Raw genomic sequence first — 16,011 nt, forward strand, 5'->3', positions numbered from 1 at the left:
CAATTGTCCCTCTTTTTACCCCTGCAAAAAACTGAAACTAGACCACCAACTTACACCATACACAAGAATAAACTCAAAATGGATAGAAGAGTTAAATGTAAGCCACGAAACCATAAAAATCCTAGAAGGAAACTTAAATAGTAAAATCTCAGCTATCTCATGTAGCAGTAATTTTGACAATACATCTCCCAGAGCAAGAGAAACGAAGGGAAGAAATAAACAAATGGGACAACATCAAACTAAAAAGCTTTGGCGCAGCAAAAGAAACCATCAACAAAATGAAAAGGGAACCCCACTTTTTTATGGGAGAACACATTTGCTAATGATACATCTGATGAGGGGTTGACTTCCAAAATAGATAAAGAACTTACACAACTTAACTCCAGGAAAACAAACAATCCAATTAAAACATGAATAGACACTTCTCCAAAGAGGACACACAGATGGCCAATAGACTTATTTTTAAAAATGCTCAGAGTCATTAGTCAGAGAGATACAAATTAAAACTATGATGAGGTATCACCTCACACCTGCCAGCATGGCTGCCACCAATAAGTCAATCAACAACAAGTGCTGGCGAGGATGTGGAGAAAAGGGAACCCTCGTACTCTGATGGTGGGAATGCAGACTGGTGCAGCCACTGTGGAGAACAGTATTGAGTTTCCTTATAAAATTTAAAATGGGATTGACATTTGACCCAGCGATCCCACTTCTGGGAATATATCTGAAGAATCTCGAAACACTCATCAGAAGGAATAGATGCACCCTTCTATTCACAGCATTGTTATTTATAACAGCTAATGTCTCACAAACAGCCCCAGTGCCCATCAGTAGGTGACTGGATAAAAAAAAAAAAAAAAGCTGTGGTGCATTTCTTAGAGCTGCATAGAATTACCATGGAATACTATGCAGCTGTAAGAAAAGAAGGATCTCTTACCCTTTCCACAGCATGGATGGACCTGGAGATTACATGTCACGTGAAATAAGCCAGTCAGAGAAAGACAAATATCACATGATCTCACTTATATGAGGAATCGAATGAACAAAATAAACTGACGACCAAAATAGGTCCAGAGACACAGACGCATGGAACAGGCTATCAGCTCTCAAAGGGAAGGGAATGTACATGTAAGGAGGGGACAGGGAGAGGTTAGCCAAAGAACATATATGCACATTAGTATGTGCATAGCCCCTAGCCACAGGCAACAGTGTGAGGAAGGCCTGGGGTGGGGCGGGGGTGGGTGGAGGGAGAAAAAGTGTGTGTGTGTGGGGGGGGGTAAGGAATGGGAAATATCAGTAATACTGTCAACAATAAAAAAAAATGTAAAGCCACCTTTAAAAAAAAAAATGTCTTTACATGTAGACTAGTGCATTCCAGTACGGACCTTGAGACCAGTCAAGTGACGGTCTGGCTCTACGTCACCCTGGCTTTCCATCTGAAGGTCAGATCTCCCAGGCCTGGAAGACTGAAGGTCGGGGGCTGCACCTTCCGAAGGGCGCGGCTAGAGCTCTTACACAGGCACACGGTTTATCTCCAAGCCACATCCTATCAGGGTCAGCATTTACAGAAACCACGTCCAAAGGATGGCGGGGGGGGGGGGGGGGGGGGGGGTTCGCCGTTCTCCACTGTGCAGGCAGAGGGGACGGGAGAGCTGGTGGGTGAGGACACGGCCCCTGAATGAGAGGCCTGGCTCAGAATTTATTAATTATTATTATCATTATTAATCCTCAGCAGAGAATATTTTTCCCATAGCTTTTTAGAGAGAGTGAAAGAGAGAGAAAAACACAAAGAGTAACATCGAAGTGAGAGAAACACATCGATCGGTTGCCTCCTGCGTGAACTCTGACCAGGGCCCCGGCAGGGGAGGAGCCTGCAAATGAGGTACCTGCCCTTGACCGGAATCGAACCCGAGACCCTTTGGTCCTCAGGCCGATACTCTATCCACTGAGCCCAACGGGCTGGACGCTGGTTCGGAATTTCTGTTCCACTGCCGTGGCAGGCACTGAACCCCAGGCTGTGTCCTCGTTTTACAGTGAGAATCATATCAGTGCTGCCCCCCGCATTGGAGGGGGCCTGGGGGAGAAGTCCCTGGGAGAGCTCAGTGCCCTGCCAGCACACACAGGCCGCCGTCCTCAACCACGAGTGTGCAGGCACTGCCTGGGAGGTCCCGACATCAGGTCTCGGGGTCCACTGTCAGCCACTCTGCCTCCACTCTGCCTACAGCTGCTCAGTAAGTGCTTGCGGTGGCCCTGGCCGGGTAGCTCAGCTGGATAGACTGACGTCCCAATCCGACAGGTACCAGTTCAATCTCCAGGCAGAGCAGGTACAAGAAGCAGCCAATGAACGCATGGATAAGTACAACAACGAATGGGTGTTCCTCAGCCTAGGTGCCCGTCAGCAGATGACTGGATCAGAAAACAACGGTACATCTACACCATGGAATACTATGCTGCCATAAAAAAAGAAGGAATTCTTACCATTGGCAGCAACCTGGATGGAACGGGAGAACATCATGCCGAGTGAAATAAGCCAGTGAATGGAAGAAAAATACCGCATGATCTCGCTCATTTGTGGATAATAAAGAACATTATAAACCGATGGACAAAAAGATAGATACAGAGACAGTAAAGCATCAAACAGACTGTCAAATGACGGCGGGAAGGTTAGGGAGAGGTGGGGGAGATAAGAGATCAACGGAAGGACATGTGCATGCAGATAAGCATAACCAACAGACGCAAAACGCTGGGGGGTGAGGGCATGTGTGGGAGTGGGTTGTGGAGAGGAGGGGACAATGGTAAAATATGTACACAAATAATAACTTAATAAAAAAATGAAAACAACAACAAATTGATGTTTCTCCTGCCCTCACACCATCTAAAATCAATAAAAATTATAATCAGAGAAATGCTTGTCATCACCCTCATTTATTTTTGTTGTCTCACTTGATGCTCAGGACAATTCTGCAAACTCTGAGGAGGTAACCCACTTCGTAGGTGCAAAAGAGGCTCAGAGAGGCAAGCCAGCGGCCCAGGTCACACCGCCGTGGGCCAGGGGAGGGTCGGAGCTGGGCCTGCCAAGCCCCAGAGCCAGGCCTCTCCAAGCAGGACGTGCCAGGGCCCCCTCCCCGGGCAGCTTTTGTCCTGGAGAGGCTGGGTGGGTGTCCCCAGGCCCCACCACCACCTCCATCGCTACTTCCTCCTCTGGCTGCTAATCGGGGCTCGCACGCCATCCCGTTTCCTGCCGGCCTCCCAGCTGCCTTGTTTGCTCCCGATGGCACTTCCTGGCCTTGTGCCTTCCTCTGGCCTCCTTTGCCGGCAGAGGGGTTGGATGGGGCAGGCATCGGGCCTGAGGTCCTCGGGGGCACAAGCCTCCCTGCTGGGGCCTGAGCTGCCTGGGCACAGCGAGCCTGGCCCCCCGGGGGCACAGGCCTGGACGGCCGGCCATCCCTTGTTTACCCCAGGGCAGGACAGCGGGGTACAGGGCCGAGCCCACTTCCCCACAGACAGGGAGCACAAAGGGAATTGGCAGACGGTGCCAGGATCGGCCCCATCACTCCCACTCTGCCACCGGCACCAGGCCCGAGAGCCGGCAGGAAGGGGGGCCCGCCCTCTCCGTGGGCACGTACAGCACAGAGGCGGGCAGCTGGCCCGGGCAGGGGTGGGGGGCTGGAGCACCAGGGGCTGGAGCACTCACTGCTCCTCTGTGGTTGCCCCCACACGGTCGGTCCAGCAGGAGAAGGCAGGGTTAATGCTGTCCGAGAGGAGGCACCGGGCTGTGTTTGTTCATTCCACACACAGCCATCCCACTCGGAGGCCCCGCGCCTCAGGACGCCTCCTCCCAGCAGGTCGCCCTTCTCCCTCCAGCAGCGCCTGGCTTCCCTGACCCTGGGCAACCCCCCAACACATAAACACAGCTACACACACACACACACACACACACACACTCTCACACTCACACTCACACTCACACACAACAGCCCTAACCGGTTTGGCTGAGTGGATTGAGCATCAGCCTGAGGACTAAAACGTTCTGGAGGGGTTTTGTTATTGTTGTTGTTTATTTTTAATATATTTTTTTTACAGAGAGGAAGGGAGAGGGATAGAGAGTTAGAAACATAGATGAAAGAGAAGCATCGACCAGCTGCCTCCTGCACACCCCCCACTGGGGATGTGCCAGCAACCAAGGCACATGCCCTTGCCCGGAATCGAACTCGGGACCTTTCAGTCCGCAGACCGACGCTCTATCCACTGAGCCAAACCGGTTTTGGCAAAAGATCCCGGGTTTGATTCCAGTCAAGGGCATGTACCTCGGTGGCAGGCTCAATGCCCGGCCCCGGTCGGGGGCACGTGAGGGAGGCAACCAATCGCTGTGTCTCTCTCACATGGATGTTTCTCTCTGTGTATCTGTCCCCCTTCCTTGCACTCTCTCTAGAAATCAATGGGAAAATATCCTCAGGTGGGGATTACAAAACAAACACCAGAGAGCCTCCCATCTCTCTGCCCCCATTCACTGCACGTCTCGGGCAGGAGCCGTGACCACGCCTGCCTCCACTTCCTCACCCCCCCCCCACCCCTTACTACGCCCCTCTGTCTTGTCCACTCCTTTCCATTTACCTCCTCTGCCACCGTCACTGATGGCCTCCGTCTTCCAAAGCCGCACTCACTTTCCCAAGGCTGACCCAGCGGGCGCCCCTGCTCCCCCAGGGTGTCCCCCGCTTCCCTCCTCCTTCCCTGGGCGCTCTTCACTGGAGCTGCAGGCCTCAGAGCCCCAAGCCTCCCGCCCTGTGCGCACCTCCCCGCCACGGCTCCAGGCACCGCCAGAAACAAGCTCCCAGCTTCCAAACATCATCTCCCGGCCACTGTACCCACCCATCTCCCATTCAACATGCCCCAAACAGAGAAATCTTTTATCTCCACCTCCCCAAAAATACCCTCCTCCCCTCCATGCCCATCTCCAAACCAGTGTCCACTCGCTTACTGAGCGCCCCTGGGCAAGGCCCGCCCGCTCCCTCTCGCTCTCTGCCGAGCTGGTGATGGAACCAGTTCGGGGACTTCCCACCCAATCATTCATCCCCGGAAAAACAGGGGCTACCGCTGAAGGACAGATTGCCACTGCAGCCCAAGGAGATTCCAGTCGGCCTGGGGCGGGCCCCGGGGTCTGTAGTTCATAAAAGCTCCCGGTAGGACTTTCGTACGAATCTGAGTCACCCACCCTCGCCCCCTGCCCCCATGAGCGCTGGTCCCGCCTCAGCTGCTCTGTCTTCCCAGCTGCAATTTGAATCTTGTTGATCTCAACAGCCCCGTGGGGTTCAAGGCTCTGGTTATCCCCATTTTACAGATGAGGAAACTGAGGCTCAGGGGGACACAACAGGCCCACAGTCACGTCAGAAGCAGAACCGGGACACGTGACTCCCTCCGATGTTCCTAAACCCGCACAAGGCCAGGCTGGCACTCTGAGCGGGAGCCCATGCCCACCCCACCAGGGAGAGGCCGGCGGGCCCTCCAGAGCCAGGAGCTGCTGTCTGTTTCCCTTCTGCCATCCACCACACCCCCAGGGCCCCTGAGGCCTCCCCAGATCCTGCGGAGTCTGCCCTCCCCCCCGCCCACTCCCCGTGGGACATGCACTGGGCAAACCGGCTCTGGGACCCAGGCTGACCCCAGCTGCGTCTCTGGCTCTGCTGCGGCCCGGCTGGCTCAGTGTCCTGAGCTACAAAATGACACCTGCTCTCGGGGGGGTCACAGGAAGGCTGATGAGCTTCTGGCCCCAGACTTGAGGCCTGCGGTTGGGGTGTGAACGGAGCGTCCCAGGCAGGCCTGGGTTCGGCCTCCGTGGGGCTGGACGGGGCGGTGGCCGCCCACCTCGGGGCCTGCCTATCTCAGCCGGGCGGCCTCACAAAGAAACAATAACAGGAAACCAGCCCCGGGGGGAAGTGGACGGGGCCAGCTGGAAAACCTGAAGGGCGGCAGCCTCACTCGCCTCTCCATCAGGGAGCTGCTCAGGGCTGCGCAGGGCTCAGCCGGACGGGCGGATTGGCGGACGGACAGGGACGGACGGAACACAGACACCTCTCAGCCTGAGGCTCGGTGAGTGAGCGCTCCCAGCCCCGACCCAGCCCGCCCGCCCATCGCCAGGTGCCCAGGACGGGAAGAGGTGCCTCTTGCCCTGGTGCGGGATGGCTGCTGTCGGGGTCTCACCCTGGCCCAGTGCAGGGCTGGGGAGTACCCACGGGCATCTTCAGGGCGGAGGGGAGCGGAGGACCAGGCTCTCCCCATATAGACCTCCCGCTTGTGACTCCCCTCGGGGCCAGCGGGCTCAGAGAGGGCAGGGTGCCCAGCAGGCCACTGACTGGCACCCAGGCCCGGGCTCCCCCTGGATGCCCCTTCCCCGGGGGAGAGGCCGCCCCGCAGGCTCTGTGCTGGGAGGGGGGCCCTGGAAGGGGAGCTCTGAGCCTCAGCCCCGCGGCGCCCCTTTTTTCAGAAGGGACAAGCCGAGGCCCTGCCTGTGGAAGCTGTGGGGGCCCACCCTTTCTCCCCTGGCACCCAGATTCCCAGGGCTCTCACATATCAGGGAGGCCAAGGGCCTGAAGGCAGTGGCCCTGGGGGACGGGGTAGCCTAGCCCAGGGACGTGGTCCTGGGTGCTGGTCCCAGCTCTGCCACTCACTTCCCGGGACTTTGGGGAAATGACGCAAACCTCAGTTTGCTGGTCTGAACAGGGAGGAGGGTCTTTTTACAATTCATGCTAGGTCCTGGAGGCGAGGCTCATTATTTACTACCAGCCACCACCCCAGGAGTTAGGACAGCCTTTCCCGCTTCTCAGAGGCGGAAACTGAGATTTGAAGACGTTAAGTAAGAGCTGGGGGGGAGGGGGTCGGACCAGGATCTGGTACCCGGAACCCCGAAGCCCAGGCTCTCTCGTCTCCGTGTCTCAGCTTTCCCCGCCGTGAAACGAAGCACACGGTCTCTCCGTGAGCCGGTGCCCGAGGCAATGGGCACGCCTGGCTGCAGGGGATGCCCTGGTGGGGCATCCTCGAGAAATCGCAGCTGAATGTGCCCGCTGCCCCCGAGCTGGCTGGGCTGTGGCCCCCGAGACCAGTGGTCCCCAGCAGGTGAGAGGAAGGAGGTGAAGGCGAGAGGATCTGAGCTCGAACCCTAGAGGGCAGCAGGTGACCTCCAGGAACCTGGGGTCAGACAGCCCTGCCCACTGTGGTGAGGGGCCGGGGGAGCCATCCACTGGCCTGGAAGGGGTTAACCTGCCCGCCCCAGAGTCGGGACCGAGCGATTGTGCTGCTGAACAAGGGCCGGACATGGGGCAGGAAGCTAGAGGGGCCGAGCTTATTCTGTCCCGAGTCGATGACGCACAGCTCCGCCGCTGCCTGGGGGACGCAAGGTGGATGCAGTGGCCACCAGCTGGGGGAGGGCCTGGGCCCTTACCAGTGCGGACCATGCCTGCTCCATCTGTCACTTTTCTGTACCCCCTCGGCGGCCCTGGAGCTACTAAAAGAATGCCCATTGGACAGATGGGACCACAGAGGCTGAGTGGTCAGTCCAAGGTTACAGTAAGAGGGGGAAGCAGGATGTGAGTGAGGCCAGCTCCTTCTGACCTCACTCCATAGTCCAGCCTGGAGAGGGGAGCAGTCAGGGAGGTTTGCGCCCTGCAGTTGAAGCCATAGAAGCAGGGACCAGGATGAGCCAGGAGCCCCATGGAAGGAATATCCTAGGAGACAAGTCCTGGCCTGAGGAGCTTGGCCTCTGGCTGGATTCTGAAAAGCCCACCTACCCAGGTCCAACATGATGTTGGGTGGAGAAATCATAGCAGGCTTCCTGGAGGAAGAGTAGGAGACCCCTTGGATACGAGGTCCACAATCTGATCCTCTGTCTCCTCTCCCTGGGACAGGGAATGAAACCAAATACCCCTAAACTCATTCAGGGACTTCCAGATTATCCATGAGGGGCCACAACATAACAGTCAGATCCTAGCAGGTGTAGATATAAGGAGGAGAAAGAGGAGGAGGAGAAAGAGGAGGTAGGGAGGGGGGGAGGAGGAGGAGAGGGAGGAGGAAGGGCTCAGGGGATGAGGCCAGGCAGGGCAGAGGATGAATGAGACTTCCTTCAGGAGAAGAACAGAGGGAAGTAGGAAATGGGGACTCAGGGCAAAACCAGGAAGGGAGATCAGGTGTGAGCTGGCCAGTTGAGTCCATAACCTCTAGGCTGGAGGGAGATAGTAGAGGAGGGTCAGGCCACTTACTGAGCACCTTCTGCATACCGGGTTTCCAACCCATGACTTCATTCAATGCTCCTCACTAGGGGGGCAGCTATTATTGATGAAGCAGCTAGAGCTCAGAAAGGGTAAGGGAGGGGCCTCAGGCCACACAGCTTAGGAGCGGCTGGGCAGGTTCAAACAAGCAAGTGGTGGTGCGCATTCATTCTGTCTGCCGCCCCCACGAGGGCCCGAGGGTCCCAAAGACGGGGAGCCCAGAGGAGGCTCGCACAGGCTCTGGGATGGGGTCCCCTCCTGGAAGCCGGAGACGCCCCATTAGGAGACAGGGGCACAGGCCGGATGGTCCTGGAGCCCAGGGATGTGGGCACAAATGTGTTTCAAACCACAAACTCGTTCTGGTGAACTGGCAGAATCTACTTTAAAGGTTACATTGAGCCTGGCCAGTTTTCTCAGTGGCCAGAGCATCAACCCGAGGACCCCAGGGTCTCGGGTTCAATTCCCAGTAAAGGGCACGTGCCTCAGTTGCAGGTTTGATCCCCACGCCCAGTCAGGGCATGAGGGGGAGGCAACCAATCGATGTTTCTCTCTCTCTCTCTCTCCCCTCCTCCCCCCCTTTCCCTTCCACACTCTAAAAATCAATGGAAAAAAATATCCTCACTCCTTGGGTGCGGATTGGGGGGGAAAGATCACATTGAGGACTCAGAGGCCGAGTTCAAGTTCAGTGATTGATTAGTAATTTCTACCAAGGAATGGATGAGTGGCAGGCAACCATGAGCTCTGTTTTGTCGGCCCAACTGTGCTAGGTGTGTGGTCATCGGGGACCCATAAAAAGGATAATCTTCATGTCCTCAAAGGCTCAGAATCTTAACGTTGGTGCGTCTCACGACATCATGGCCACCACATGGCTACGTGAGGACTGGGAGGAGCTTCTCTGAGTTATACCAACGATCGCACGGCTCTGACCACCCCAGGTATTGTCTGCAACTGTGCAGATCTGAAACCTGGGGGTGAGGAAGGACACAGGGACAAGAACAAGGACAAGAACTGGCGGCGGAGGCGGGAAGGCAGGCAGCAGCGGGGACACTAACATGTCAAGGTCCGTGACGTTAGCCTGACGTTAGATGAAGTGGAGATACACCAGGCCTGCCCGGCCAGAGACACGCGGCTGAGCTAGGTGCAGACGTCAGTCAGAGGAAGCGGCCTGGGGCTGGAAAAGGACAGCATTCACTCAGGGGACACAGCAAGGACGGGCATTCGGGAGGAGGGAACAGCCTATGCAAAAAGCCGCTGGAGAGAGGAAGAGCCCTGTGCGTTCCAGAGCCGCCTTGTTCTCCTCATGGCAGGGGGGTGGGGAAGAGGACAGCTGGAGGGGCGGACAGGGGACACGCTGTCCTGCTGGGTTTTGACCCCTGGCTTGGGAGTTAGATTCATCCTGCAGGGGTTGGGGAGCCAGGGAGAGGGGCCAGCAGGGGCAGTGGTCAGCAGGGGAGTGGTGTGGTCAGCAGGGGAGTGGTGTGGTCAGCAGGGGAGCGGTGTGGTCAGCAGGGGAGCGGTGTGGTCAGCTCTAAGCAGTGTGGCCAGAGAAGTGAGGTCAGTGTCTTCAGCTCTCAGCAGAATCCTGAGGGGAGGGGAGCAGGCCTGGGACCCACACGAGCAGGTTCCTGGGCTCAGCTGAGCCATAACCCAGGAGGAAGCACTGGGAGCAGCTCACAGCTTCCCAGGCCCACCCCGACACACACCCCATCCCCGAGGCTCCCCGGGCCTCGCCCCTTGTCCTCCGGGGTCAGCGGCTGCTGGTGCCCAGCCATAAACACCAGGGCTTGAGCAGACAACTTGGGAGTCCCTGGAGGAGCTTGGGGATCCCTGGCTCCAACCTCTGCCCTGCACTGTGGTGGGTGGGAGAGAGGTGGGAAGAGCTGCCAGGGCCACACAGGGAGCAGGGGGCTGGGGTGGGGGGCCAGCGAGTCCCCCTCCCAAAGTCACACCTCCTGCATGCTCTGGGCCAGCCCCTCAGCCCTGACCCTGGGCCCTCGGAATAGAGTCCAGAGTCTGCAGGAGGCTGTCCTGGGACTAAGTGTCCAGTCCCTCCCCGGCCTGGGGCTGGGCCTGGGGCTGGGCTCGGCTGCCAGGCCTGGGCATGTGAGGCCAGACCAGACAGCAGCGATCTCAGGATCTGGTATGAGCGGATCCCTGGGGACAGGGATGAGGGCTTGTGCAGCCACATTTGAGGGTGCGGTGTATCCCCGACCTAAAGGCTCCCCCCACCCTATCCCCAAAGGCCCTCAGCTATTCAACAGCTACCAAAGCCTAAACTTAGTCCCTAAACCCTCAGCTCTGAGCAGGGCCCTGGTCAGGTCAAGGAGCAGGGCCCGCCTGATGTGAGGGGCAGACCAACCCGGGGCACCTGCCAGGCTGCCCTGCTGAGCTGCTCCCAGCTGGATCCGGGCTCCCTCAGTGGATTTAGCTACAAACAGAGCAGCCCCAGTCCCTCCCTCTGTACCCTGTGACCCCCTAGTCCCTCCTTTTAAAGAGCACAGAGCCAAACAGGTCTCGCAGCCCCTCCAAAGCCAAACCCCAGGAGCATGTGGGGAGCCATTAAAAGAGAAGGAGCTAGGGGAGTTTTGCCTGGGGCCGCACAACAGCACAGAGAGAGGCAGGGCTCTCTCTGGACTGCGGCACTCAGACCCCTCCAGGCCTCACCACTCTGCCCTCTCACAGCGGCCTGCACCCCATCAAAGCACATATCACATGGGGGTTTTTTAAATCCTCATCTGAGAATATTTCTCCATTGATTTTAGAGAGAGTAGAAGAGAGAGGGAAAGACCGAGAGAAATATCGATGTGAGAGAAACACATCAATCGGTTGCCTTCTGCACGTGTCCCAACCAGGCCCCGGGCCAGGGAGGAGCCTGCAACCCAGGTACGTGCCCTTGACTGGAATCGAACCCAGGATCCTTCTGTCTGCGGGGCGATACTCTAGCCACTGAGCCAAACTAGCTAGGGCCATCTCCATTTGAAACTATCATTTTATCAAATGTAGCCTCTATCTGCCCCACTGGGATGCGTTTGCTCCGTGTGTGTGTGTGTGTGTGTGTGCGTGTGTGTGTGTGTGTGTGTGTGTGTGTGTGTGTGTCAGTGTCTGCCACAGCTGGTGCAGGATAAGTGCTTGTTGACTGACCCAGGGCACCGAGGGCCCGCCCTCACCCAGGAGTCCATTAGGAGTGTGCATGTGTGTGTGTGTGTGTGTGTGTGTGTGTGTCAGTGTCTGCCACAGCTGGTGCAGGATAAGTGCTTGTTGACTGACCCAGGGCACCGAGGGCCCGCCCTCACCCAGGAGTCCATTAGGAGCTGCCTGCAAACGTCTCTCACGGGGCTCCGGGGATGGGCCTCGCCCCAGATCCTGGTGACAGGGACACGGACACACACCTGGCCTCTGCGCGCCCAGCACCCACATCTGAGCTGCAGCGCACATCCTCTCTCCCCTCGAGGCAATGGTGATGCAAGTCCCCAGGCTGCTCACTAGGAATTTCTGAGCATGGAAATCACTTCCCGCATCTATAACCCTCTGCGTATCCATCACAACCAAACGCCCCACCACCCCGCACCCCGCTGCGCCTGTTCTCTCTGGAAACGGTGAGAGCAACCGAGAGACATGCCTGCCTCGTGTGGCCAAGGCCAAGGCCAGGGCTTGGTCCCGCCGGCAGCTGCAGGGGTGCAGCCCTGGGAAACGCTGCTTCCGGCGGGGGGTGCAGTCAGTCCCGCCACCTGACTTCTTCCCCCTCGGCAGGAGCGGGAGGAACAGTCACTGGTAAAATCCTTCCCCGGGCACCGCTGTGACGGCCTCGTTTCTAACGCAAAAGGCAAAGGACACACACATGCCCGTGGCGTTTCCCTGGGAAAGTCCCCCTGGTCCCGCCGAGGGTAGGTGCCGCAGGACTCAGAAAAAGGTCCACCACTTCCGCGTTGTTTGTCTGGAGCCTCAGTTTCCTCCTCTGTGAAATGGGCTGAGAAATCCTACTCCCCGGGGATAGGGTGAGATCTGAAGGAGATGGTACCTAGGAGAGCCCAGCAAGGAGAACAGCTTATTATTATTATTCTCAGTGGTTAGAGCATCGGTCCTCAGCCTGAAGGGTCGTGGGTTCAATTCCAGTCAAGGGCACGTACCTCGGTTGCAGGCTTGATCCCCAATCCTGGTCAGGGCGCCTTTGGGAGGTAACTGATCCATGTATCTTTCTCACATCGATGTTTCTCTCTCTGTCTCTACTCATCCCTTCTAAAGAGAAGAAAAATATTTTTAAAAAGAAAAAGAAAATTTTTAAGAGAGGTTTTCAGGGGTACTTTGAGAGCTGGGCAGTCGGCTCAGGGAACCAGGGGGATACTGAGGCACATGGAGACCAGCAACAGAGAGAGCCACTCCCGCCTAGGACCAAAGACACAGCACGGGGAAGGCTGTCTCCAGAACTCAGCGAGGGACTGAGCCGTGGAGGGCGCGCCTGGCAGAGGCTGTTACCATGGAGACATGCGGCCACAGAAAAAAATCAGAGCCAGCACAGAGAGCCGCAGGAGGAAGCACCTCGCTTCTCTCCTTCCATCCTTAGCGCCCCTACTGGCTGAAAACCAGAAGCCAGGGCAGGAGGCCCAGGGGCCAGCCCCTCCCCCTCCATCCTCCCCACCCCCCCCAAACACACAAACACACACACACACACACACACACCCAGTCTCCCAAATCTCCCCAACTGTTCAGGCCAGAAGCTGGGAGTTTCCTGGACCCTTTCCATTCCTCACCCCTACAGCAAATCCCTCTAACTACCTCACAAAGGTCTCAGGCCTAGTCCGCTAGTCAGAGCATCGGCCCGAGGACGGAAGGGTCACCCGCTTGATTCCGGTCAAGGGCACGTACCTCGGTTGCAGGCTCAATCCCTGACTCCTGTCGGGGCACGTGCGGGAAGCAGCCAATCAATGTGTCTCTCTCACATCAATGTTTCTCTCTGTCTCTACCCCTCCTTCCACAAATAAATAAATAAATGGGGGGAAAATATCCTCGGGTGAGGATTACCAAAACAAAACAAACAAAAAGCATACCCAGTGGCCGTGCCCTCCTAAACCTGGTCTGAGACATCACCGACTCTCACTTGCACCAGTGGCTGCCTCCCGGCTCATCTCCCCTCACTCAGCCAGCCTCTCCCCCCATTGGCCAACTGCACAACCCAACGGCATCCATTTGCTACAGCGGCTGTAACAGAGCACCCCAAACGTGGTGGCCTCACACACACACACACATGTTCACTTGTCTGTTAACTTATAATTCCGGGGACGGGACGTCTGAAAGGGGTCTCGTGGGCTAACGTCGGGGATGCGGTCCTTCTGGCGGCTCCTGGGAGGATCCAGGCGCTGTTCTGCCCGGCTTCTGGAGGTGCCCATTTCTGTGGTCGCATCTCCGTGGCCCGATTCTTTCTCCTCCTTCAGGGGTCCACCCACACCATCCAGCACAATCTCTCTGTCTCCAGATCCTTAACTTAATCCCATCAGCGGAAAGCCCTGCTCTCGGGTATAGGTTCCGGGGATGAGGGTGTGGACATCTTTGGGGGAGGGACCGTCACACAGGCCTGGCTGCCTCCTCTTACACCCCACCCTTCCCCACTGTTCATTTCTATCTGACCCAGGGGCCTTTTTTTTTTAATCTTGCCCTGGGGATATTTTTTTTATTTTTAGAAAGAGTGGAAGAGAGAGGGAAAGATATAGAGAAATATCAATGTGACAGAAACACATTGATTGGTTGCCTCCTGCATGTGCCCCAACCTGGGTCCGGGCCAGGGAGGAGCCTGCAACCGAGGTACGTGCCACAGGCCGACGCTCTATCCACGGAGCCAGACCGGCGAGGGCCCAGGGGCCTTCTTTTGAAACTCACAATCTGCTTTTCTCCCTCAGGGCCTTTGTACTTGCTGGTCCTTCTGCACAGGACTTCCTTACGTCCCTGAATTCCTGGGGCTGACACTCGGACATTGTCTTAAGTGTCCTCGTCTCTCTGAGTCTGTCCCTGGCCGCTCGGGCTCAGCCGCTGTCCCCTCTGCTGCAGCCTCCACGGTGGTCCCCGGCACCTCTCATCCCCAGCCGAGGGTTTCCTCATTCACTCACTTTCCAGGTGCTCCCACTACAGGGCGGCTCCTGTCTGTCTAGCTTACCGCTGCGCCCCAGGGAGCTCAACACCCAGCAACGTCCTGCTCAGAGGCCTGAAACCGCTCCTCGTTTCTCACTTTCAATTCTGTTTGCTTGACTTTTTCTCTTTTGAGTCACTTCTCACTTGAGGGAGGAAGAAAGAACCAAGACTTGTGGTTCCTTCCCAGGCAAAGAAGGAAATGACCCACCGGGCCTGTGTCCAGGGGAGAGGGTGGGACAGGGGTCATGCCCGCTGCCCACCCTGAGTCAGGACCAGCTTCCTGGCCGGGACTCCCCCCTTCCCCTCATCCCTGCTCACTGCCTGCCTCCTGCCTGGAATGGCTGCCCTTTCCAAACCCTGCATCAAAGGGCGCCTGGCCTCGCCCACGTCACCCGCCTCCTTTGTGACTGAGAAACGTGAGAGTGAGACGTGAGACCCACGGAGGCAGGCGGGCCTCCCCCTGGGCACGTGGCACTTGCATTCTGGGCCTGCTCTGCCCCATCCCGTCCCCAGCAGCCACTTCCTCATAGGCCAGTTGCTTGGGCGCCGGGTAGGGGCTTTGGGTGCTAAGGTCAGCAGTCCCAGAGGCGCCAGTGTCTCGGGGGAAATGTCACTGGAGTTTGGACGTCTCCTGGGATGTGCGGAGTCCAGCCTCTCCCCTAGACCGCTGCAGGGGACGACAGCCCTGGAGAAGGCCTCCTGGCCAGCACCCCGCAAGCCCGCGTTTCTCTGGGCAGGAGCCCTGGTCCCACGACTACCCGCCCGCCTTCTTGCCCCGAACCATCCCAGGAGCTGCAGGTCAGTGACAGGGGGACCCAGCAGGCAGGACCGATGGGGTCAGTGACGGCCAAGGTCAGAGCCTCCACCCGCCACGGTGCAGTGAGAAAACCCCTCTTCACGGACTTCTGGATGAAGCCAGGCCCTCACGGATGGGTGACCCCAGATCCCAGTGCAGGCTGATCCGAGGGCTGCCTTCAAGGGCATCCAATCCGAGCAACGGCGGGGGCCCTGCACTTTAAAAGCCTCTATGCTTGGTTTCCTGTCCTCCCATCTTCATCTTGAAATTCTTAATAACTTTTGAACCCCACATTGAAATTTTGCACTGGGCCCTGAAAACAATGAAGCCAGACTGCCACCTCTCCCTCCCCCTTTTCGGCTCATCCCTCAAACTCCCTTCGTCTGTCGTCAACCGTCAACATACTCTCTATCTCTGAGTCTGTTTCTGTTCTGCTTGTTTATTTTGCTTTTTGGATTCCACACATAAGGGACATCATACGGTGTTTGTCTTTCCCTGTCTGACTTATTTCACTCTGCACAGTACCCTCTAGTTCCATTCGTGTTGCTGCAGATGGCAAGATTTTATTCTTTTTTTTTTTTTTTTTTATGGCCGAGTCATACTCCACTGTATACATGCACCACTTCTTCTTTATCCTATCATCTGCTGGACACTTGGGCTGCTCCCATGTCTCGGCTGTTGTAAATAATGCTTCAGGGAACATATGGATGTATCTGTCTTTTCGATTTTGTGTTCTGGGTTTCTTCAAATATCCACAGGTGGAATTGCTGGGTCTTTCTTTGCTTCTTGAGATAAATGGGCGGTTACAAAACAGGCTGGGGATGTAAGGTACAGCACGGG

At 56.9% G+C, this 16,011-nt stretch overlaps 1 protein-coding gene across 3 annotated transcripts in view; it reads left to right on the plus strand.

Annotated features, from left to right (window-relative positions):
• The first annotated feature begins 5,840 nt into the window (after positions 1 to 5,840).
• Positions 5,841 to 16,011, plus strand: part of CDH5 (cadherin 5) — a 33,656-nt gene continuing 23,485 nt past the window's right edge. Inside the window, exon 1 of one of the 3 annotated variants that reach the window (XR_014792900.1) lies at positions 5,841 to 6,084. Coding sequence is in view for 1 of the 3 variants with exons in the window: in XM_084861022.1 (XP_084717148.1) it covers positions 14,983 to 15,173 (191 nt within the window). In the remaining 2 variants the exon portion in view is untranslated. Of the gene's footprint in view, positions 6,085 to 14,930; positions 15,174 to 16,011 lie in introns of those variants that run through there. The other 2 variants (XM_084861023.1, XM_084861022.1) reach the window with 2 other exon arrangements.

Source organism: Pipistrellus hanaki (genome assembly GCF_964339955.1).
Source record: "Pipistrellus hanaki genome assembly, chromosome: 15".
Lineage (NCBI taxonomy): Eukaryota > Metazoa > Chordata > Mammalia > Chiroptera > Vespertilionidae > Pipistrellus > Pipistrellus hanaki.